At 39.6% G+C, this 26,009-nt stretch overlaps 1 protein-coding gene across 1 annotated transcript; it reads left to right on the forward strand.

Moving 5' to 3' along the window:
• The first annotated feature begins 789 nt into the window (after positions 1-789).
• Fgl1 (fibrinogen like 1) lies at positions 790-26,009 on the forward strand. The gene is made up of 8 exons (XM_021170513.2): positions 790-877; positions 4,902-4,981; positions 5,509-5,695; positions 14,502-14,661; positions 15,377-15,474; positions 20,414-20,502; positions 20,672-20,859; positions 25,747-26,009. Exons 2-8 carry the CDS (start codon positions 4,919-4,921, stop codon positions 25,904-25,906), a joined length of 945 nt encoding a protein of 314 aa, XP_021026172.1. The 5' UTR covers positions 790-877; positions 4,902-4,918; the 3' UTR covers positions 25,907-26,009.

Consider the following 26,009-nt stretch of genomic DNA (forward strand, 5'->3'; position numbering starts at 1 on the left):
AACGATCAAGAGCCGGGCGTGGTGGCGCACGCCTTTAATCCCAGCACTCGGGAGGCAGAGGCAGGCGGATTTCTGAGTTCGAGGCCAGCCTGGTCTACAAAGTGAGTGCCAGGACAGCCAGGGCTACATAGAGAAACCCTGTCTCGAAAAAACAAACAAACAAAAAAAAACAACAAAAAAAAAAAACGATCAAGTAAACTGACAGATCCATCGTGTCCGTTATAAGCTTGTGGTGGTGCTAAGAAAAACACAGCCTCTGTCCCTGTCTTAGTTGAAATGATACTTTAGTTTCCTCCTTTGCAGCCGGCAGTTTCTTAACTTTACTATCTATCTGTAAGGCAAAGTTTCAGATGCGCTTGGCTTTTAGGATGAAGTATAAAATTCTCTGGATGAACACAACTATAAAAGACTGACATAAAGATATGTAATCCAATAAAATGTCCTGCACGGAGGGGAAATTGAGAATATAAGAGTATTGGGGCCGGTGGTGGTGGCACATGCCTTTAATCCCAGCACTTGGGAGGCAGAGGCAGGCAGATTTCTGAGTTCGAGGCCACCCTGGTCTACAAAGTGAGTTCCAGGACAGCCAGGGCTACACAGAGAAACCCTGTCTCAAAAACAAAACAAAACAAGACCAAAAAAAAAAAGAGTATTGGAGCTTGCCCTCCAGCTGGTTTTTTTTTTTTTTTTTTTTTATTCCTTCCAGTAAAACTGATTTCCTCATGTTGTTTCTGGATTAGAGCCAGAGTCAACTTTGCCTGCCTCTAATCAAATAACGTGGAAAACCATTTGTAATTCTGACTTCAGTTAGAAGTTCCTGGGAGGCTCTGTGTGGATGGACTGAGCCTAGCTAAGTCCTGATTCATTTTGACTTGAGGTAAGTTATTATCTGGACTGTAATAATGGTGACTCTTTTTCATGACAGCGAATGACAGACACCAGGACTCAGAAAGTAACCTTTTGGCATTTGAGAGAGATTGGGATGACTGACAATAAGGCAGAGTTGCTTGCAACTTGGAGGAGAGATTTAGAATGTAATTAGCTTCTAGTCTCCTTGTATTTCGGATGAGTTAGATGGGAATTCACAGTAGAACTTTCCGTTTCAGCCTACAGAATTAAAAACAGACTAGGGTAAGACTGGCCAAGGCGAAATATGGCAAGACAGGGTTGTTCGCAGGGAAATAGGCATAGAGGCTAGATATCTGCCCAGCTCTAGTGCTTTTAAGACTTATTATAAATGTAAAATATATTAAAAATATAAATAATTATGAATATATATTATCTGGGAACTGAATGAATGATCAAAGGCAGGGTAGAAATCCCTGATGGAGATGATAAAATCAATAAAACATTCTGCGATTGGACACAGCTGCACTGACAATCTAGTCTTCATTATTCATGTTAGTAAACCATCCTTATTTGGTACATCTAGTTTATATAACATCACCCTGGTTCTTATCATTCACTATGCCTAGTTGTATTTCTTTTGTAGTATTTTTGCTTTAGGTATTTTGAATTAGAAATCATTATACTTTCAAATGATTATAAAGGTATCCATTGAAATTACCTTCAAATATCTGCTCTCAGATAGGCTTTCTTATGTGATATAAATCATTTTAAGAAGGTGTGTGTGGGGTGCAGTTCAGTGGTAGAATGTGACTCTCGTGGGTAGGACTCTTGTCAGTGTACTAGGTTTTCAATTATCCATTCATCATGGTTAGATACTGGGGCCACTTCCATTTCCTGGCTACCATGAATAGAACAGCAATGACCGCGGTGTACTCATACCTTAACAGCAGACTATAGAGTCTTTGGGGTATCAGATCCAGAGTGATACAGCTGGATCTCATGGTAGATCTACGTCTAGCTCTTTGCGGAACCTTTACATAGTGGCTGGACCAGTTATACCCCGACCTGTAACCATACTTTTTGGCTACTTTATTAGGTTCTTTTACCTACCACTCTTCACCACCCAATCCCATCCAACCGCCCAATCCCAGGTAGGCAAAAAAGAAGGCTAGAGGGGAAAGGAGAACAGGTCTCTTTAGACTACTTCCTGATGAGTAGTGGCATCAAGTTCCTTTGAGGAAAACCAATCTTCCACCATCAGGATATCTACAACTAGAAACAGGCAGTCATCCAGCCAACAAGAAGGACCGGCAAACAGCAGCAGCAGAGACCAGTAGCTGCCGCAGCCTCTTGGAGCTAGGGCATTTTTCTAGCCTCGCGAGAGTTCCTGGAATTCCAAACATAAAATATCTTCAGCTGGCAGAATCACACCCGTGCCAGACCACAAGACGAATCATAGTTAGCTGCTGTGGACAATCTGAAGCATCCCATACCCCACACCTGGGATTAAAACAAAAACATATTTGCATAACATTAATGGGTTTTTTAAGAAACCAACATTCTCCCTCCACCAACCAGCTGTGGATAAAAGTTCCTCTTTTCCTGTATCCATGCAAGCTGCTTGTTTTCTTCTTCTTTAACGTGGCCATTCTGACTGGGATAAGATGAAACCTCAAAGTAGTTTTAATTAGTCTATCCCTAACGGCCAAGCATGTTGAACATTAAAACAAAAACGTTTCTCTGGATGTACAGCTGTCGAGAATTCAATGCTTTTAAGATCGTCAAATAAAGTGTTGGGTATTAAATTAAGATTTTTATCCTTTGCTATATTTAAAAATTAAACGAATAAATATATTCTGTTGAAATAAAAAATGTTTCTCATCTAGATGTATAGCTTACTTCTGAGAATTCTGTTTAGTTCCATGTTTTTGTTTTTGTTTTTTTTCTTTTTAAGTTGGGCTGTTTGTTTCCTTGGTGTTTTTTGAGTTCTTTGTATACTCCAGATAGTAATCTTCTGTCAGATGTAAAACAGGTAAAGATTTGCCCTATTCTGTGGACGGCTTTTTCACTCAAATGATCATGCTCTTTGCCACGGCGTTTTAGTTTCATGGGGCTCCTAATTCCTCCACTTCTGGGATCCTACTCAGAAAGTTATTTCCTGTGCCAATGACCTCTTTGAGGTTCAGGGTATTATGTCTTACATTGGGATCCTTGATTCCTTTGGAATTGAGTTTTGTTCAGAGTGAGAGATAAGGATCCAATTTGATTCCTCTACACTTAGTGATGCAGTTTGACTTGTACCTTTTGTTTTTGTTTTTGTTTTTGTTTTTAAGATGGTGTCTTTTCTCAAATGTGTGTTGTTGGCCTCTTTATCAAAACTCAGGTGTCTTCGGGAAGCTGGGCTTCTATATGGGTCCTTAAATGTATTCCATTGATCAATGCCCTTGACATTCTAGGACTACTTTTTACTGATGCCAGGGGACCCGAGACCTTCCTTATTTGTAGGTGTGGACTTGAATAATTGTTTAAAAGTAAAACCACCATGCTCAAATTTTGCTACCCATTGGAATCACCTGGAAGCCTTCAAGACAGTCTAGTGGCTCACATCTGTAGTATTAGTTTAGTAAGAGGTAGCCCCAAGTTCAAGGTTAGCCTGGGAAGCAGAGGGAGTCCAGACCAGTCTGGGCTATAGAGAGAGTCTTGTCTAAATAAATACAAAACAACAACAAACAGAACAGAATGCAACAAAATTCTAAAGTCTTAATACTACCACCTGTAGACATAGAATTTAATCTTTGGACATTGAAGTGTCCCATTCTGTTTCATATCTGTGTTGTCATCTACATGTCTCCCACCCTCCCTACAGGTCCCAGCGAGTAACACAATTTAGGAACCGTTTATATTGCTACAAAAAGGTAGATAAGGTAATTGGTGAAAGAGATTAGCAGTCATATGTTCTATCGATAAATACTTTTACTCCAGCATTGTGTATAAAAACTAAAACTGTGCGAACATTTTTTTTGTTGTTGTTGTTCGCTTCTAAAGTTTATGAAAACCTCAGCATTGCAGCGGCAGCCAGAAGTTATTGAGTATGAGCAAATATTTTCAACTGGAGTCATGGCTTCCAGATTGATTTAAAGAGCTTGAGGTATAGCTCAGCAGAGGAAAAGTTACCTAGAGTGCACAAGGCCCCTGGGCTTTGATCTTCAGCTGTCAAAAAGGCAACCTTGGTGAATGGAAGCCAGGTGGGTATTCTTTCTATACAGAAGCAGGAGGGTCTTGAACTTGATGTTAGCCTGGGCTGCATAGTGAGACCTCGGAGAAGAAGGGGAAGGAGGGGAGAGGAGTGAGAGGGAAAAGAAACAGCAGCTGTAATGTTAGCTTTCTCCCACAAATTTAATAATGCAGGACAAAAATCTTATATTGCTATGATTTCTTGCCTACATATTAAGATATCAGGACAGTGTGCAGCGCTTGGGAGGTAGGTACAGAGACAGGTAAGTCTCTGTGAGTTCAAGGCCAGCCTGGCATACATAGGAAGTTCCAGCCTAACCAGGAGACTACATAGTGAGAACCTGTCTTAGAAAAACAAACAACCACAAAACAAACAATACCAAGAGAAAAAGAAAAAAGAACAGTGCACACCAGCCTCCTCTTACAACTTTCTTCTTCTAAATATAAAAATAATTCTCCTCTTAAAAGACTAGTATTTCACATCGTTATCTGGTATTCATTTAGCACCTGCATGTCCAAATAAACTAGGAATATTGTCTCAAAATTTCCTCAGCCTGGGCCAAAATATGGTCCCAGGTCTCTCTGTATAAGGAGAGACTCTCTTGAATCGGCGCATTTGAGGCCTTGATGAAACTGAACCCTTTTGTGTGTCTGTGTTATTGAGCAGGTTCAGTTATTTATTGCTAAGCTTCGATGGGGTTGACTCCCATCGTTGTGTGTGTCAGAAGGCTGGACGGTAAATAGAGGATACATTTCTGGCTAACCCTCAGGTGCTCTGGAACTTAATCTGGTCTCATGAGGAATTCTTTTTCTTGTAGTTCTCTCAGTGGGAAGAATGGGGGAGATTTGCAGCTTCGTCCTGGTCGCCATTGCTCTGATGATGGGAAGGGAAAGCTGGGTAAGCCTCTTGTGCAGACTGTCATCTCAGTACAGCCTGCTCTGAAATGGAGTTTCTTTTTAATTTCCAGAGAACCTATTGTTATCTTGCCACTACTAAAACCTAAGGGTGGAAGGAATGAGAGAGTTCTGTGGAGACATGTGGCACAGAGTAACATTTAAACACTTAAAAATAAAAAAAATCAGGACCCACAACAAGTCAGTGAAATGTTTTTAAGCTGCCTGTGTTATTTCTTCTTCACATGATATCAGGCATTCAAAACTGGCTATAATAGTTAGCATTGGTTTTGGGCCAATATTGACCATCATTGGCATATACTACTAAGATTATCTGAAGGTGATTTCAATGAACTTGTGTCTCCATCTATAAGTCCCAAAAGACAAAGGAGTAACTTATTCAAAGTTATTGGAAAAATAAAATGGCTCCCTAGTTGAAATAGCATTCTGAGATAGGAGTGGGAGGCAACACTGCATCAAGGGTTAACAACATTTCTATTCCAAGACCATGAGGTACACATTGCCTTTCAGGCCCTTGAGAGTGAGAACTGCTTGCGGGAGCAGGTGAGGCTCAGGGCTCAGGTGCACCAGCTTGAGACCCGGGTCAAACAACAACAGACCATGATCGCACAGCTCTTGCATGAGAAGGAAGTCCAGTTTCTGGATAAAGGATCGGAGAACAGTTTCATTGACCTTGGAGGCAAGAAGCAGTATGCAGGTCAGAACCGGCTTTTTCTTAAATGTTTCTACCTTTGTGTCAAACATTCATAGGTAATGATGATGCTAAACATTCAGTGACTTTGGGCTTTTTCTTTGTTCAGCTTTGTTTGTTTTGTTTTGTTTTCAACTCAGGATCTCACTATATAGCTCAGGCTGGCCTGGTACTTAACAGTCTTCCTGCCTGGGCAGGAAGTGCTGGTGTGGTGGTTTGAATATGCTTGGCCCAAGGGAAGTGATACTATTAAGAGGTGTGGCCTTGTTAGAGGAAGTGAGTCACTGTAGGGGTGGGCTTGGAGGTCTGCTAATGCTCAAGCTCTGCCCAGTGCAGAGGAGACCCTCCTCCTGGCTGCCTGGAGAAGACAAGACCCCTTCTGTCTGCCTTTGGATTAAGATGTAGAACTCTTCAGCTCCATCTCCAGCACCATGTCTGCCTGCACATTGCCATGCTTCCCACCATGATGATAATGGACTGAACCTCTGAAACTGTAAGCCAGCCCCAATGAAATGTTTTCCTTTATAAGAGTTGTCTTGGTCATGGTGTCTCTTCACAGCAATAAAACCCAAACTAAGACAGCTGGGGTTTCAGGTTTGCCTCTTACCACCCTCAACTGAGTTCACATTTTGCAAGAAAGCTATGCCTATTCCAATGATTAGCAACATGACTTACTTCATCAATTTAAAATGTCTTCTTTTATATTTTACCCTAATCTCTCTAGTATGTGTCATAGAGTTTATGTTATGAATAGTATCTGATAATTCCTGTATCTTAATAAGAAAGCAGGACAATATATTATAAAATATTCACCTATAAGTGACAGATTATAGTTGAGAATATTTATATTCAAACTTTGTTTTTATTTATGTTTTTTCTCCTTTCATGTGTATGTAGTTTTTCATTCTGATTATTTGAACTGGGTCTCTCTGTGTTGTCTAGTCTAGGGCTGAACTTCTGAGTGAAAGCAGCCCTTCTACCTCAACTTCCTGAGTAGCTTGGAACACAGGTGTGTGCTACCATACCTGGTCCTTTCCTCTGAAAAATAAATGACTAGAATGAAATGATGGGAAAAGAAAACAACTAATTTTTAAGGAAAATAAGAGTAGGTTTTAAATATGTATATTTAATGGTTTGACATTTTTCCTTTTGATTAAGCAAAATTTATCTCCTAGAAATGAAATGATATTGAACTTAGAGCACAGTATAAACACCACTGCCCCCATTGCTATTCCCCAGAGAATAATGTCCCTTTGATTTCCTGGACATAGGAATGGATTCTGTAAGAATAAACGGTGATGGTTAGAAGCAAAGAGGAGTCTGTCTAGAGCTCTTTGTTCAGTCTTCTCTGCCCTGTACTACATTATGTGTTTTAATTTCTCTGCTTATGAATATCAAGTCTAGCTTGATCAAGTAACTGGTGTAGGATTTAGAAGGATATCCAATGCATTTAAAGATGTTTATTACTATCTTATATGTATGGACGTTTTGGTTGAATGTGTATGCCTGTGCATTATTTGCATGTTTGCTGCCCATGAAGGCCAGAAGAGAGAGTCAGATCCCCTGGAACTGGAGTTACAGACAGTTATGAGCTGCCGCATTGGTACTGGGTATCTTCCTTTGAAGAGCAGCCAGAATTATTAACGGCTGAAACATCTCTCTAACCCCAGTCAATGCATTTTATCCATCCCACCACCACCACCACCATTGACTATCAGCATTTTGAAACACAGTTGCCCTTCATGTTTACTGATGGAAGAAATGGGAATCGATGAACAAATAAAAACTGAGAAATTTGTCTGACTATATTAAAAAGTAGATGTCAGAGACATGTCAGTCTTACAGAAATAAAACCTCCCCATTTGGGGAGTACTTTCACCACTGAGGAAAATAACTGCCTAGAAAGAATTTAAGGAAGAAGGGATTTATTTTGGTCTACAGTTTGAGGGGATACATTTCATCATGGCAGGGAAAGCATGGCGGCAAGGCCACACCGCTGGTCACACTGCATCTGTAGCAGCAGACAGAAAGTGAAGAGTAGTGGAGAGGGGCATTAAACCTCAAACCCATCCCTAAGGACCCATTTTCTCCAGCAGAGCTCTACCTCCTGCAAGTTCCACAGTCTCTGAAAACAGGGCCACCATCTGAGGACCAAGTGTTTAAATGCATGGGTCTATGGGACATTTTACATTTAAACCACCTGTGGGATTTAGAGTCGTGAGAACTATAGAGCATCGGTGTCAGGAAAATGCTCATGTTTACCCAGATTATTCTTCTCCTCCTTCTCCTTCTCCTCCTCCTCCTCCTCCTTTTTCTTTTCTTTTTTTAAATTTTCTTTTGTTTTTGTTTTGTTTTGTGTTTGTTTGTTTGTTTGTTTTGAGACAAGGTTTCTCTGTGTAGCCCTGGCTGTCCTAGAACTCACTCTGTAGACCAAGCTGACTTTGAACTCAGAAATCTGCCTGCTTCTGCCTCCCAAGTGCTGAGATTAAAGGCATATGCCACCACCACCCGGCATTCTCGATTCCTCTTTAAAGATCAGAGAAGGTCTGAGCCATTGACTTGCAGTAGGATAGATACCACAGAAGGATAGCTGGGGCTCTAGAACATGTAACGGAACTGAAGATATTTCAGGCTAAAGGGACCCAGAAAACACAAAGGGATAGTTTGAAGAAGTTCCATGAGCAAAAACACAGAAATTATATTCTAAGAAACTACAAAGAATCTAAGACAGAAAAGGAAGGGTCGGGCCACATCTTCAAGGAATCAGACTCTGTAAATATTCTTAAAAGACAGTGATTATCTGCCATGGCCAGTCATTCAGAGGAGCTGATGACCTTCTAAAGTGCTGGTGCTTATCAAAAACTAGGAGGGGCCTGAGAATTCACTCTGTTTGCAAACTAACGAGCTTGCCTGTATGGATCTTGCAGAGAGCTACAGCTAATGGGTCAGAGGTATAAGTTCTATGTTTACATTAATATCCCTTCTTCTCAAATCCCAAGGTCTCATGTGAGCAGTTTATGAGGCTATATCACAACCGGACATTCTGGGATGAAGAAACTCCAGTATTTTATAAAGGGTTAAAGATGTCTAACCTTAGCCTCCAAGGTAGATGGTATCTTTATTTTAGTGTGTTGGAGTCTATCAAAAGACCCTCACTCACAAAGACCACAGAAATCGCCATCACTGAAAACCCAAGAGGTTTTTTTATTATTCCAACATGTTGGAGACCCTCCTCAGCACACAGGCAAGAGGAAAGGCCCTGAACAAAGAAAGAACACACTTTTTTATACCTTGTAAGGGGCAGATTTAGGCAACAGGGTAGCTGGCTTATTCTAATTGGTGTAGCAAGTAGCCTTTTCAGGCATTGGTTGGTTTGCATAGTGACTACTTTTGTCCTAGTGACTCACTTTGCCTGCCCTTATGGTGGTTTATCAGCAAAGCAGCAGTACATTTTGAACTTATGGGTCAGCTATTAACGTCACAGCTATTAATGTCACAGGGAGTTCTAGCGACAAGGTCAGGGTGGTTTGTGGTTTTTCTCAGAATTCAGTGTGGGGCAGGGTAGGGGAATTTCTCTGAGAGCTGTTATTTTTGTTATAGCTATTTCTCTGAGAACAGCTAATCTTGTTTTGGCAGCTGCAGGCTTAGCCATTTTGACCACTAAAACTATACAGTTTGGGAAGTCCCTTCACAAGGGAAGGGGCTGGGTGGTCTTGAACTTATTTTGGATTCTACAAGTGTGCAGCAAAGAGAGCAATGTCTGCCCAGGAGGAGATGTTATCTCAATATCTGGCTGTCTGCCATACAAGTATGTGTTGCGGGAAATATTAAAAAATCGACTCCTCAATTCTCCAACCCCAAATTGATACTGGCGGGCCACAACATTATGCTCTGCGTGATCCCAGTCCCACTGTTTACTAACTCTCCAGCCCCCGCTGGACCATCTCTCTGGGGAGGTCCCGAGTACCTCTCACTTCCACACAACTTCTCACACATCCCATGATCAGCCGTCTCAACACCTAATTACCCGGTAGAAACATGACTCTTTAAGCTTAATTATCCAATCAGATTTATATAATAAAATCACACTTTACAAGATGCTAATACAATAATCTGAGTCAATTGATAATGATAAAAGCTTTATCCCAATATTTCTAACTTTGTGAAAAATCTTAGCTACGTGTGGCTGTTTAAAACCACACGGGATCAGCATCTTCCTCTTGTCTGTCTGCCTCCATGTTGGCTTCTCCTCCTTCCTTCTCCTCCTGAGACCTCTCTATCTGTCTCCCCAACTCCTAGCTCTGCCTTCCGTTTCCTGTCCAATCACAGGCCTCCCACTGCCCTAATGTGATTGGACAGGGAAAATCTTGCAACAAGTATGCTTTAAACATAGGCTAGAATATAAACTCTGTAGAAAAAAAAATGTGTACAAATATAAGTGACCTATGCGGAGTTGTCTACAAACAGTGCCTGCATTCTATGCCAGGCTAATTAATGAAGCATCACTGCAGGTCAAAAAATAATTGTAAATTTGCTGCTGGATGTGGATGAAAATGTTTAAGGATCAGGTCAGACTTCTCACCAAATATCATTCTATGGCTGAGATGGAAGGGGAAAACATGGGAAGCTGCAGCACATAGGATCAAATTACACTATATATATATATATTATATATATATATATATGAAATATTACAAAAGATAATGTCATATATATATACATACACATATATATACACACACATATACATACACACACATATATATATACATACATACATATATATACACATATATGTATATATATACAAACACACACGCACTCAGTGGTTATAGGTACTGGGTAGCCAGTCAAGGAAAGACTGAGGCTTAGGTGCTAAAGAAATTCAGTCTCTGTCTTTAGAGTGCTCAGGAGCAGATCTGAGAAACAACAGGCACTAAGGAATAAAGCAAGAAGTCAGTTCCTGGAAAATTAAAATGTCAAGGTCAGAGCAAGAGTGACTGTGCAAACAGGAGTAAAGTCAATAAGTTTTATATGGTAGGGTGTGTGTGTGTGTATGTGTGTGTGTGTGTGTGTGTGTGTGTGTTATGGTGATAAAATGAATAATGGTTATTCTAGGTGACTTTCTGGATATAACACCTAAAATAAATCTATAACTCAATATATTTGCATTTAATGGTCTTCATATGTGGTCCAGGCATGAAAGAAAAGAGGAAATAAAATCAGAAATATAGATATGGTTTGATTATCCTTTGGTTTTTAGTATAATTGCAAAAACTAACACACAATCAATATATAGTACAAATTTTAATAAAAATGTAATATAGGGGCTGAAAGATGATTCAGTAATTAAAAGTACTTTCTTACACAGAGGATGTGGGTTCAATCCCCTACACTCACATGGTGGCTCACACCATAGTTCCAATTCTAGGGCACTCTCCATGGGCCTTCATAGGCACCAGGCATGTACATGGTACACATATATACATACCCATATACATTAATTCAAACTTTAAAAAATAATTAATTAAAAACAAACTTGAAATGTACTATAATATAACAAAGTTTATATTCTGGTGTCCTTAAATTTTAAGCAGTCTGCTCATGCATATGATTTGCATAAATTATTTGTCTTTGTTTTTATTTATAAGACACTATACTGTTAGTAAATTAGTTACTTCTCTGAACTATAATTCATCATATGCCAGCAAACATCTAATTACATCCAACCTAGTAATTTTTGCAAATAATGTATAAATCACATATGTTCACACCATATAATTAAACTATCTTTTTTTAAACATGTGGGGGCTAATGACTTATGAATTAAAATTTATTGTATCAAACTCACATTCGGGGGTGTCTGTTTGGTTAATGACTTGGGATGCTCTACAATGGCTTCTACGGAAGCTTCCAGTTTCCATGGCAGCTTCCTGAGGCAGTACGGGTAGTGGCTAAGGTGTACTCTTAGACACCCAGTTCAAAGTCCCCTTGACTGTCTATGGTCCCTGGACAAATTACTTAACCACCTCTGTTTTTCATGTCCCTCCTCATAAAATGGGAACTTTTTATTTGTTGTCAGGATTGTGTGAGTTGAGATTTCTAATATAACATTTAGCCTAAAACAATAATGCCATATATGCATGGACATTACCGTCTACTGTCCTCCTTGCTCTTAGAGGTAGCATCCCATTCACGCTGTGTCACAAGAGCATTGTAATCTCCTGTGGGCCAGTATCGTTTTTCATTGTCACTTTTCTTCCTCTGTCATCTGGGAATGAGGCTAACTATGGTAAGGCTAGTTCTGGCATGTCCCAGAATTCTCTGTAGACCCATAGGTGACCCCTGTTGCTAACATTTAAAAAGAAAATTCAGAATGCAAGGTATTCCAGGAGTGATGGTACACATCTGTAATCCCAGTGCTATGGAAACTAATTCAGGTCGGGAAGTTTAAGTTAACTGGACTAGTAAAAATAGGATAGCCTGGAATAGTCATACACTCTCACAAACAAACAAACATACAAACCAAAACATCAACATGGTCGGGGCGGGGGAGAGTCCTTTTCAGTCTTAAGTTTTCAACCTTGAGCTTCAGCCACAGCAACAAGAAGAAAAAGATACTCTTGCTAAGCTGGGATGTTACTTGCTGAAGCTTAACCACAGTCTTCCTTAAGTGGCTTGCTTTCTGCACACAGGGGAAACTATTTCTCTACAGTCAGAGTAATGCAGAGAGAAGCTCTCATGGGCTTTTTTCTTGTGGCACTTGAGCCTTTAAAAATCATGCCTTTTTAAAAGTCCTATAAAGGGCTGGGAAGAAGGCTCAGTGCTTAAGAGCACATACAGTTCTTGGAAAGGACCTAAGTTTGCTTCCCAAAGCCAATGTCAGGCAACTCACAACAGCTTATAACTCCAGCTACAAACAGAAAATGTTGGCAAAAATCCCCGTATTCGTGAAAATTTTCTAAAGCAAGTTAATCATTTTCATATTTTCCTGGAAAAGAGTTTGAACTTTGTGAGTCTTTGCTACTCAGCTCTTTTGATAGGAGATCAACTATAAACAAGGAGCTCTTTCCTAGCCCAGGGAAAATATGCTTTTAATGAAAGTCTTTTACGATATACTTGACCGCAAGACATAAGCTTTTAAATACCATTGAGTGGACTGTACTTGGGCATCTTCTCCTTGTTTAGTTACCTAACAGGACCCCTTTTATAATCCAGTGCACATAAAGAATACTTGTGCTTTTGAATCTTGAAAAGAAATGCATGAACAAAGCCTAAATCACTCCAAAGATCAAGAGTTCACCAACGGTAGACCATGATTGAAGTCAGCCTTGTGAAGTCTATTTATTTTCTCTCCTGAGTCCCACTGCCCACTCTTAATACAATATGTTTCATATTGCTGACAATGTGGCATCAAAACAACGAACTAAAGAATTTTAAAACACTCTAGAAGACTTATATAATTCAGTCATAAGACAATTTTTAAAGAGGAAAGTAACAAAAGGATAAACGTAAGATATAGAAGAGATTTTATATGATTACTTTCAGAAATCTGTGCCTGGCTATTCTTGAGATCACTTTTTTTGTAGTAGGCTCTGCTCCAATCCTGTGCAAGCTGCCGGGGCACCTATATAACACGTACTCATACTTTCCAAATCTGCTCAAATCGGCCTAGAACAGTGCCTCTCAACCTTCCTAATGCTGCAACCTTTTAATACAGTTCCTCACAGGTGGTGACCCCAGCCCTAAAAGTATTTTCATTGCTACTTCATAACTGTAGTCTTGCTACTGATATGAATTCTAATATAGATAATTTTGGCGAGTTACCAAAAGGGTTGCGACCCACAGGTTGAGAACCAGTGGCCTAGCATGTGCCCCAGTGGGTATTAGCTTGTCCTACCTTAAGTGACTTAAAAACAAAACAAAACAAAACTAATAATTACTTTTTTGGTGACTAACTGGTAGCTATTTAACTTCAAAAGACAAAGAAATACCATGGCAAAGAAAAAGGCAAGAATGAAAGGAAGCGTAAAAGCTTGCAGGTTTTTTTAACAACCAAGAATATGTGAGTTATTTAAAAGAGATGTAGTGAAACTGAAAGATTCTAAAAACTTAACAGTATTACTGTTTGGTGTTCAGTCCCAAATATTCAATAAGACTTTAAGCCAAAATATTTCATATATGTAATATTTGTATATACATATACAAATATACATTTGTATATTACATTACATATATGTAATATTTGTATGCTGTCACATTTATATTTTCATGGTTTAGTTCATTGGGCAGCTAAGTTTCACTGTGTTGTCTGTCCCACTTAAGTACAAAGCAGAAGCTGAGTACACGTGACTTTTTAAAAAATCTATTTGTTATTTATGTCTATGAATGCTTTATCTGCATGTACACCTGCATGTCAGAAGAGGGCATCAGACCACATGATAGATGGTCGGGAGCCACCATGTGCTTGTGGGAATTGAACTCGCGACCTCTGGAAGAAGAGCCAGTTCTCTTAACCACTAAGCCATCCCTCCAGCTCCATAAGTGGTTTGTTTCTAACCTACTTTCTCCAAAAATAATAAATGTTCCTCATTTCATTCATTTCCCCCTTATCATTCCAAACTCATGATCAAGAAGTCAATGGTAAATCATAGCAAAGAAAACAGGATTTTCTGAATATCCACTAGAAGATGCCCAGGACAGCATTTTAAGAACTACTCACGCATTCATTCGATTTTATCTGTCTCCAGTGATACTGACTCTCAGGAATAAAGACATAATAAATGTTATATTATCTTGTTTTTGTAAACAGATTGTTCAGAGATTTACAATGACGGATTTAAGCAGAGTGGATTTTACAAAATCAAACCTCTTCAGAGCCTGGCAGAATTCTCTGTTTATTGTGACATGTCTGATGGAGGGGGATGGACTGTAATTCAGAGACGATCTGATGGCAGTGAGAACTTTAACAGGTAACTGCTTCTTGTTTTGGGGGCTTTGGGTCAGGGAAGGCTGTGCTTTTCTGCTTTTCATTTTGTTTTGAGTTTTGTCTTTTTTTTTTCTTGTTTATTTGTTTCTTTTGGTTTTGTTTGGTTTGTTTTATTGAGACATGGTTTCTCTGTATAGTCCTGGTTGTCCTGGAACTTAGTCTGCAGACTGGACTGGCTTCCAATTCAGAGATCCACCTGCCTCTGTCTCCCAGGTGCCGAGATTAAAGGCTTGCACCACCACTGCCTGTCCAACAGATAATTGGTTTTAACAAGTAATTATTTTGGCATAGCATATGTGATATTTGTGAGTTAAACCTTATTTATTTATTTATTTATTTATTTATTTATTTATTTAATGTATATAAGTACACTGTAGCTGTCTTCAGACACACCAGAAGAGGACATCGAATCCCATTATAGATGGTTGTGAGCTAACCTGTGGTTCCTGGGATTTGAACTCAGGTCCTCTGGAAGAGCAGTCTGTGCTCTTAACCTCTGAGCAATTTCTCCAGCCCGGGTTAAGCCTTCTTATGTCTCAGATTTATTCATGTGACAGAAACGTTCTCATTTTTGAGTACCTGAAAATGAGTAAGCTACTCAGGAGAATACTAGAGATGAGACATTATGAGGGATACTTAGGCACTGCAGGTGTCTGTCTGTATTTTGCTAAAACTAACATTCAGTGTAAACTTTTCAGGGGTTGGAATGACTATGAAAATGGCTTTGGAAACTTTGTCCAAAACAATGGCGAATACTGGCTGGGTAACAAAAACATTAACTTGCTAACTATTCAAGGTAAGGTTTGTGCTGGCGTGCAAGAGGGACATCTTAGACTCAGTCCCCAGTACTATGAAACCAAACCCCTGCAGTATTTCCCACTAGATCATAGGCAATAGAAAAAACTCCATATCTGTCATGATTTTTTTTAGATGTAATGATTCGTGCTGAGCCATAATCCCATTTGTAAAATGTTGCTTAAAATAGGAAAGAGAAACTAGGTTGGTAGGGAATATTCAGTTTTCTAGTGTATATTTTCTAGTCCTTGAATGGAAACGTATTGTCAAAAACACTTTTAAAGACTTGAGTGTATGTGTGTGTGTGTATATAAAATTTATCACCACAATAATACCTTGTAATAAGCCGCTGAAAGACAGTAGTAGTTTTGGGGCTAGAGAAAACTCAGAGCTCAACAGTTTACATTGTTTCACCCAGCACCCACATCAGGTAGGCCACAACTGCCTGTAACTCGAACTCCAGGGAATCCAGTGCTCAATTCTGGCCTCTGAAGGCACCCACACATGTGGCATTACTCACACAGACACCTACATATAGATATAAAAAGAAGAAGTCTTGAAAATGGTGTGGTCTGACCCAACTACCCCAGCATAGCTGTAGCCATTTTGTTCCGTGCCTGTCAGTCACTGACACAGAGAAGTGACTCGGCTCAGAGCAAGGACACGGTGACCACATGCCTGTGCCCTGTATGTTTTGTTCTGTATGTTCTGAATGTTCTATATGAGGTTTGCTAATCTTAAGAAATTCTACAAAGCTTTGTGTAAGACCCATCAAATCAAAGGTCAACAGGAACTGTTAGGTTTGAGTCAGAACTGACCACCAGGCAGAACTTCTAGCACCTGCGTATGGTCTCATTAGTATTTGTGTGTGTGTGTGTGTGTGTGTGTGTGTGTGTGTGTGTGTGTGTGTGTGTGTTTTCTTCCTTAATAAGCCTGCTCTGGGAAATGTTTGATGTCACAGTTCAGATATCCTGAGCTACATCCCTGGTCTGACCAGTATCAGGGTATGCGTTCAATAAACCATCCCTGTCTAACTGAGATTGTTCTTATGGTTTGTGAAGCAACTCCTAGACCATAACAGAAAGCATAAAATAGATAATTTAATGTAAATTTTGAACCCCTATACAATTCTCCCATACATACTCACTTGTGTTACTACAGAGTCCGATATTTGTATACAGCTTTATGTTTGATAACAACTCATTGGTACTTATTTTTTATATTCTTTGGCCTCCATCCATCCTTCTCCTTACCTTGCTTATAGCTTGAGGCTGCAGTCAGCCCCATCTAGGAACAGTGCTCAGTGTGTTCACACTGGCAACACACAGGCTTACTGTTCCAGCCCAGCTCAGGCAACTGCTGAAGTCTATATTCGAGGTCATCAGTAGGTTACTGATGACAAGGATATTGGAGATATAAGAGGCTGAAGAGGTTGTACAGTCCTGATAGGTCATACCTTCCCCCGTGATCCGTGCTCTCTAAAACTACAGAAGGTTTCCTTTCCCTCAAACTATAAATTATCATAGTTTTAAGAGGTGTGTGTGTGTCAAATATGTAATGTTTATCATGCAATTCTATCTCTTTCATAGATTAATATTTTTTAAGATTTATTTTATGTATATGAGTACACTGTAGCTGAACAGATGGTTGTGAGCCTTCATGTGGTTGTTGGGAATTGAATTTTTTTTTTAGGACCTCTGCTCATTCTAGTCAACCCTGATAACTCAGGTCAACTCTGCTCATTCAGTCCCTGCTTTCTCTGGACCAAAGATTTATTTATTATACATAAGTCATTGTAGCAGTCTTCAGAGACACCAGAAGAGGGCGTCAGATCCCATTACAGATGGTTGTGCCATGTGGTTGCTGGGATTTGAACTCAGGACCTTCAGAAGAGCAGTCAGTGCTCTTACCCACTGAGCCATCTCACCAGCCCATAGAATAATATTTTTGTTTAAGCTCTGGAAATCCCAGGCTGGAATCCTGTGTCATTCCAAGCATATGAAATTCAATGTTATTTCTCAAGTAATTTTTTTTATGTATGTTTTGCTGGCATGGGCATTTTCAACAAATCTGGTTGCCCTTCATCTTTTCTTCTTTGGTGCTGGGTGTTGAAACCAGGCCCTTGCACATGGCATGTGTTGTTCTATCATACATCTACACCCCTGCCCCTTTCGTTTTCTCATTTGGTGTTCGAACTGATTGCTCTGAGGCAGTATGGAGAAATGGATGTATCAGTTCCATATCTTTCAACATATCATAGCTCAAACAATAGAAATTGCCTTTGTCCCTATATTCTTTTATTTTGACAGCAGTTAAGCTACTCAAATTGCCCCTAACATAGCTTTATTCCTATTACCTAAGGTTTCCTCCCTATTGGAACTGTCAGCAATTATCATAATTAATAAGATAATTGTTATAGTCTGATAGTGTATTATTATAATAGTTTATTATATTTATGTGATATATTTATATAAATTTGTATTAATATATTTATATATTAAAATTATAATTCATTATAATAAATAAATGTATAATAATACATTTAGAAATGACCTCTAGTTGTAAGTTTATTCACTTATTGGCAAAACATTCAGACAGTTATCTTTTTAAGACTGTGGAGTATTGTCTCTTCACTGACACAAACTTTTGGGGACAACTGACATTTCCTGTCCTACTGTGCTCACCCCTGTCACTGACTTGGTCCTATGAGGTAAATTTATGCTTTCAGAGAGCCCCATCTGAAGAAACCACCCCTCTCCATACTTGTCCCAGAAAGGAGAATCCAGAATTCTCAGCCAAACAGCTTTTGAACCCATTCAGTGTTTTCTTTCTCTGCCCTTCTGTTGCTAAGCCTGAGGGAGGGGTAAGGAACAGCTTTTTACAGTAGGTGTAGGCAAAGGTGGGGTGCATGGTAGAGGTTTCCACAAGGTCAAAGGCCCTTGACTGCCCATCACTGGGGGTGGAGATAGGAGATGGGCATCAGCCATACACTGGGCTGATGAGTTCTTAACAATAATACTTCTGCTTCAGAAGGAAGATCAGCCGTCACTCACAAACAGGGACAATGGAAGAAAGGAAGTGGGTGACTTGATGTAGCAACTCCTCCACTAATTTGGCTTTACATAATTTTTTTTTAATCACCTAGAATCTTTAGTCATCATAGTACCTCTTCTTATATTTAACGATTTGTTTTCTACCTTATCAATTTTAGCATACACAAACAAGAATGCATACCAAATAAGTTAAATTTGTTTTAACTATTTATTTCCCCTTTGGATAGAAACTCTAGAAAACCCTCTTTTTTTTTTTTTTTGGTTTTTCGAGACAGGGTTTCTCTTTATAGCTCTGGCTGTCCTGGAGCTCACTTTGTAGACCAGGCTGGCCTCGAACTCAGAAATCCGCCTGCCTCTGCCTCCCGAGTGCTGGGATTAAAGGTGTGCGCCACCACGCCCGGCTTAGAAAACCCTCTTGACTCACTGATATCTGTGGCTTCTGCATCATCAAGTGTAGTAGAGATTCTCTCGGAGGTTTCTCTGCTCTGTCTGATACCTTCTTCCAGTGACATCTGTTCCAAAAGCTTTGATGCTATAAAAAAGGAAGGTATTCATACAACAACCAGGAATCTTATATCTTCTTCAACTGGTTCATAGACAACTTGCTAGCTGATCTTTTTAGACAACTTGCTAGCTGATCTTTTATTCTATCAGGAAAAGCAAGCGAGCTTATGCATAAGCAGTTGCTGATAACTGTCTTATGAAACACAGCCTGACTACTAGAGATTATAAGATGTCATGAATAGTAATTATTCTTTTTCAATAGTAATTATTCTTAAGAACAAGATTTTTATTGAAATTAAGAAAAAAAAAGAATAGCCGGGCTGTGGTGGCACACGCCTTTAATTCCAGCACTTGGGAAGCAGAGGCAGGCGGATTTCTGAGTTCGAGGCCAGCCTGGTCTACAAAGTGAGTTCCAGGACAGCCAGGGCTATACAGAGAAATTCTGTCTTGAAAAACAAAAACAAAACAAAAGAATAAAACTTATCAATATAATTTAATTTTATTTTATGGTCATTGGTGTTTTACCTGTGTGTATGTCTGCGTGAGTGTGTCAGAGCCCTAGAACTGGAATAACAGATCCACATGAGCTGTCATGTGGTTGCTGGGAATTGAACCTGAGACCTCTGGAAGAGCAGCCAATGCTCTTAACCTCTGAGCCATCTCTCCAGCCCTCAGTAAGGAATCTTCATTTTTTTGTTTTGTCTTGAGTTTTGTTGTTTTGAGACAGGTTTCTCTGTGCATAGTTCTAGCTGTCCTAGAACTCGATCTGTAGACCAAGCTAGCCTTGAACTCACAGAGATCCTTCTACCTCTGCCTCCTGAGTCTAGGATTAAAGGCATGAGTCATCATCTCCTGTTTCAAACTTATATTTCTTAAGACTACTATTTTTGTCAGATCTTTCCTCTTCCCTCTTCCTCTTTTGACTATTTCAAGACAGGGTTTCTCTGTGTAGCCCTGGCTGTCCTGGAACTCACTCTATAGACCAGGCTGGCTTCAAACTCAATGTCTCTGCCTGTGCTGGTATTAAGGGTGTATGCCAACAACACCAGGCTAGATTTCTTAATCTATTAACTAAAAATAACATCTCTGTTTTTTTTAAACAAACTGAATCATACTATTATTTTGTTTGTATTCTTTACTTAGTAGGTTTTTTTCCACTTTACTATTTTGCTGTCATTGTTTTCAAGTAAAATAAACAATAACACGTTCACGTTGTATCACAGTGGTGTCACTGTTAATTCTTTGAAAACTGATTCTTGGCTGAAGTAAAACAAACCCACCATTTATTTTTAAGACTAGTCAGTGTCATAAAAAAAAAAGTCAAACAAACAGAATTACAGTTTCTTACTGCTTCTATTGGCTTTTTGTTTTGTTTTGTTTTAGGAGACTACACTTTAAAAATCGACCTGACAGATTTTGAGAAAAACAGCAGCTTCGCACAATACCAAAGTTTTAAAGTTGGTGATAAAAAGGTACTAAAAATTTTATATAGGCAATGTCTTGAGTTAATGTTGAAAATATGCAACTAAGCCCCGAAGTCTGTAGAAATAAAAATATGCAATATAACCTGTTTTGTTTACTGAACGTGTTTTCAAAACGTTTCCCACTGATAGTAAAAAATGACTCCTTTTTTTCCTTTAGTCTTTTTATGAACTAAATATTGGAGAATATTCCGGCACAGCTGGAGATTCCCTGTCAGGAACGTTTCATCCTGAAGTACAGTGGTGGGCTAGTCATCAAAGAATGAAGTTCAGCACGTGGGACAGAGATAACGACAACTACCAAGGCAACTGTGCTGAGGAAGAACAGTCTGGCTGGTGGTTTAACAGGTTGGACACTTTGCGCACCCAGTTGTAATGGCACTAATGATACCTCACTGACGGGCCTTAGCTATAATGAGTGATGTAATGTTGACCTCTGTGATACTGTGAAGTCATCCTCCTTTCTAGAATTCTTCAGCGTTTGAAGGTGCTTCTGAGGACTTGCTCATTGAGTATGTTAGTGAAGCCTGAACAATATGACAGAGAAGCTGGGTGTGTCTGGCATTTCTGTAACTCCAGCACTTGGAGGCAGAGACAGGAGCATCACCAGAAACTCAACACCTGTCTGATTCACATACCAACTTCAAGGCTAGCCTGAGCCACTTAGCAAGATCCTGTCTTGAAAACAAACAGACAAACAAACAAACAATTACATGAAAGAAAAGGAAACAAACAAACAAAAAAAAAAACCAAGTTCTCCAATAACATGTCATGGAAATAAATCAAATTTCTACTTATTTATTTATTTTATGTATGTGAGTACACTGTAGCTGTCTTCAGACACTCCAGAAGAAGGCATCAGAGCCCATTACAGATGGTTGTGAGCCACTATGTGGTTGCTGGGATTTGAACTCAGGATCTCTGGAACAGCAGTCAGTGCTCTTAACCGCTGAGCCATCTCTCTAGCCTTCTACTTCTTTTTAAATTTATTTTTATTTTATGTACATTGGTGTTTGGATTGCACATATATCCGTGTTAGGTTGTCAGAAGCTCTGGAACTAGTTACAGACAGGTGTGAGCTGACATGTGGGTGCTGGGAGTGGAACCTGAGTCTTTGGGAGAGCAGCCAGCGCTCTTAACTGCTGAGACATCTCTCCAGCCCTCAGAATGCTACTTTTACAAGGATGTTTTTGCAAACTATTGAGTTATAAGCAGAACACCACTAGTTGGCGGGAGGAAATAGAGAACATGCATACAGTAAAGTTAAAATAATATTATAATAAAGTTAAATGTTAAAGAGAAAGAACGAGAAAAGAAGGAAGGGAGGAAGGAATTAGTGACACTCATAATAGTCAGCTAGCTCTTTTCACTGCCCTATATCTTAGAAGATAACCACTGTTACTGCTGTAATTTTAATGCTTCTTTTATCCCATATTAACTTTTTAAAAAGATGTATTTATTTTTATTTTATGTATTTGAGTACACTGAAGCTGTACAGATGGTTGTGAGCCTTCGTGTGGTTGTTGGGAATTGAATTCTTAAGACCCCTGATCACTCCAGTCAACTCCACTCTCTCAGTCCCTGATTGCTCCTGCCCAAAGATTTATTTATTAATATACATAAGTAACACTGTAGCTGTCTTCAGATGTACCAGAAGAGGGTGTCAGATCTCATTACTGGTGGTTGTGAGTCACCATGTGGTTGCTGGGATTTGAACTCAGGACCTTCAGAAGAGCAGGCAGTGCTCTTAACCACTGAGCCATCTTGCCAGCTCCCATATTAACTTTTATTAGTTCATTGAATATAAGCCTTTCCAATCTAGGGAAGATTGCTACAATAGTCTTGAAACTTAATCCTACCCCAGCTGCTGTTTATCATCAAGCTCATTCTTTTTTGAGTGTGGAGAAGCTGGGGAACTGGGTACTGAGGCTCAAATCCTGAGCCTTGTGGATCATAGGCAAGCACTCTACTATGTAGTACATACCCTGGCTTCTGATACAAATTTCTTCATTTTATGAACCTGAGATATGCTTCTTTTTTTATTATTATTCTCTGTCCCGTCCCCACCTCCCCGCCTTTGAGACAGAAACTCATGTAGCCCAGGTTGGCAGAATTATAGGCAGAAGCATCCATGCCTGGCTGACTTTAGAGTGGTATATTCAATGCAGATTCAGTGAGTTTAAGATATTACCATCAGTTACAGTAAATTTATACAAGTGTAAAAATAGCAGATTTCCCCCTGGGTTTTACTTTTCCAAAAGTTGAGTCTATTTAACATTTGGCCAGTTATTAGGAAAACAGAGTGCACACACACGATGTGAAAGGAAGAGAAGGAAAATCACTTTTTCCTACTGTGAAAACTTGAAACAAAGTGATAATCTTCCCTTGTGGCTTTCTTGTTCTTTAAAAAAAAAAGTTCTAAGTAAGCATTATTTAAGACTTACCTACAGTTAACAATGTCATCTGTGAACCTTCACTAATGCCTGCTTTTGAACAGACTGCAAGACATAACCCTTAACATTACTGAGTTCTAATGTGTGTACCTTGTCCATTTGGTTGATTTTTGGTTGATTGTTCTGTGCCCGAATGGCAGTTGTACACACTTTAAGGAAGGCAAATAAATGTTAAGAGTTGACTTTAGAAATAGGGGTTGAGGAGAACAAAACAATTCAGTAGCAGGAGGCATTCATGGACTCCCAGTCAACCTAGAGAGAAAATAAATTATTCCAGAAGCCTCGTCTTTCTCTGGTCTTCTCTGTCACATCTAATCTACGTGACTTGTTGGCACTTGTGAGTGTCTCCCGCTACTGAGGCGGGAATTGCAGCGCCCCCCACAGGTTTGTGTATGTATAGTCCAGCCCACGGTAGGTAGGAGCCTAGTCACAGCTGCCCTCCATGCCTGTGCCCTATGCCTTTTCCACCGGGAAAGGCTCCAACCTCCTGAATCATTTGCCAACATAAGTCCTTCCACCCTTAAATTGTTTTTGTATGGCATTTAGTCATAACCAGTAGAAAAATAACGAAAACACTCATTGCTGCCTTGTGGGCCTCCTGTTTAATGCAAGTGTGACTTCCCCTACCTGCTATGCCCCACACCTGCAAGCTACAAGCTGCTTCGTTACCTCAATCTCCTTACTCTTAGTGGAGAGTATCAATCTCCACTAAGCAGTGTCAAGCCCAGGCTAGAAACTGAAGGCTACTGAAACACCCATCTCTCAATAGGCTCCAAATCAGTCCAAATATGAACGTTCATATAGCAGACGTCCTCTATATAAAGATATGCCCAAGTATTTATTTATAAAGAGGCTTTTCTTTTTAAATGTTACCTCTCATGGTACTTTAAAAACACAATGAATACTGAATCCTTGCAGATTTAGTACCCATGGCTCCAATTAGTCCTAACCTTTCAAATTAGGATGGCTGCCAGGGTGGCCAATAAAAGTAAATCAGAAGCTTAGTGATGGCCCACGCCTGCTACTTTGCATTTATGAATGAATTATAGGCTTTTCTGACTCAATGGTTTTTTCCAGAGTCGTTGTTGTTGTTTTTCCCCCAGAACTGCTTCTGAATATTCTTTTCACAGCCTTCAGGCTGATATGTTTTCATTCATTATAGCAATAAACAAATATACAGTGATTAATATTATATCAGGAAAATTAGCACAAACTGTAACATGGAAATTTTTGTATGCCAAGGACAGACGAGTGTACTCCAAGGGAGGAAGAAGGAAATATTTGAGTTTTATGATACTCTAACAAACCTATCTAGATTGGTGCCGTATATGTAAAAAATTAACTTGGCAACCCAGACAATAGATTATTTGATGATAGCTGGGGAAATTTTAAAAGGAGGTTTGGGTCCAGTTTGCTCTTGAAGATTGAAATATTTGATATGCTAACAGTTCAAAGAAGGGATCTGAAAGCCACATCTGACCAAGTCAGCTCAGTCACACAACAGGGTCTGGGTGGAGGGTGGAAAGAAAAAGACAATTGGACAACATTATAACATGAATGACTCCAGCAGGTGCTGAGGCTAAAGCAGGTTTGGTTTTTTCCAGTCTGCTTTTATAACAATCTAGGTACACACGAAGAGTAAGGTCAGTCCTGAGGCATAAACAAAGTAATCAATTAACAAGGCAATAATCAAAGTAATCAAACAAGGCAATAAACAAAGTCCTGTGGTCCCTGGGTCTAGGGGTTTATCACAATGACCAAAATACAAGGAATGCAATACTTTCCTCGGCTGTATTCACCTGGAGCCTACTTCCTAGTCCTAGCCCGATGTCAAATTCCTGCCGAATTCCTAGAAACAGCCCCCAATGCTCTCCTCACACATCTTGGCTGTAGGTTAGAGAACTTGGATGCACCAACTACCCAGGAAGCTGCAGCAGAGCCCCTCCCCCCAGTCTTACGTTGCTAATTATGGCTTCCTGGCCAACCACAAGGTAAATAAACACTGCTCAACTGGGAGGATGTAGGTGAAGTTTACAAAGAAGTTTTTCTTTGCTTTTTTTTTTTTCCTTCCCCTTTTTTGTTTAAAAGCTACTAAGAACTGAAATACTAAGCTAAGCAGTGGTGGCACAGGCCTTTAATCCCAGAGTTTGGGAGGCAGAGGCAGGAGGATCTCTGTGTTTGAGGCCAACCTGTTTTACAGAGTGAGTTCCAGGACAGCCAGGGCTACACAGAGAAACACCGCTTCAAAAAAAAGAAAAATAGGGGCTGGTAAGATGGATAAGATCACCGACTGCTCTTTCAAAGGCTGAGTTCAAATCCCAGCAACCACATGGTGGCTTACAACCATCTGTAACGAAATCTGATGCTCTCTTCTGGAGTGTCTGAAGACAGCTATATTATATCAGCTATATTATATTATATGTGTACTTACATATAATAAATAAATAAATATTTTAAAAAACACTGAATAAAAAAAAAGAAAAATAAAAAAGAAAGGAGAGGAAGGGGCAGGGGGAGGTAGAGGGAGAACTGAAAGAACTGAGTTATTTAATTCTCAACACACTCCAAGTGGTTTGGGATGGATCCTCACATATACTATGGGACCGAAACTCACCTGTTTAAATAACAACATTTATTTGTAGAAAAGTCTCAGGTTTGGGAGCATGAAAGTTTCGTGGGAAAATGGCAGAAGTCATTATCTAAAAGTTCTAATCATTTCTTAGCAAGTTTCTCAAGAGTACTTTCCTTCTGATTGCTCTGTTTTCTTCTGTTCTCCCACTAGGTGTCACTCTGCAAACCTGAACGGTGTTTACTACCGCGGTCCCTACAGGGCAGAAACCGATAATGGTGTTGTCTGGTACACCTGGCATGGGTGGTGGTATTCCTTGAAATCTGTGGTTATGAAAATTAGGCCAAGTGATTTTATTCCAAATATTATTTAGTTGTCCCCATTGGGATCTCCTTTCTGTAATTCATCTTGGTTTACTTGAAAATAAATAATTGAAAAAGATATAATTCTGAATAATACACTCATGGCCATGGTAA

This window comes from Mus caroli, unplaced genomic scaffold (genome assembly GCF_978045245.1).
Source record: "Mus caroli unplaced genomic scaffold, Mus_caroli_1 scaffold_10, whole genome shotgun sequence".
NCBI classification, from domain to species: domain Eukaryota; kingdom Metazoa; phylum Chordata; class Mammalia; order Rodentia; family Muridae; genus Mus; species Mus caroli.

Coding starts and splice junctions, on each gene's coding strand:
- Fgl1 (XM_021170513.2), top strand. CDS start 4,919: ATGGGGGAGATTTGCAGCTTCGTCCTGGTCGCCATTGCTCTGATGATG. Junction 4,982..5,508: donor TGATGGGAAGGGAAAGCTGG/GTAAGCCTCTTG, acceptor ATTGCCTTTCAG/GCCCTTGAGAGTGAGAACTG. Junction 15,475..20,413: donor TAACTTGCTAACTATTCAAG/GTAAGGTTTGTG, acceptor GTTTTGTTTTAG/GAGACTACACTTTAAAAATC.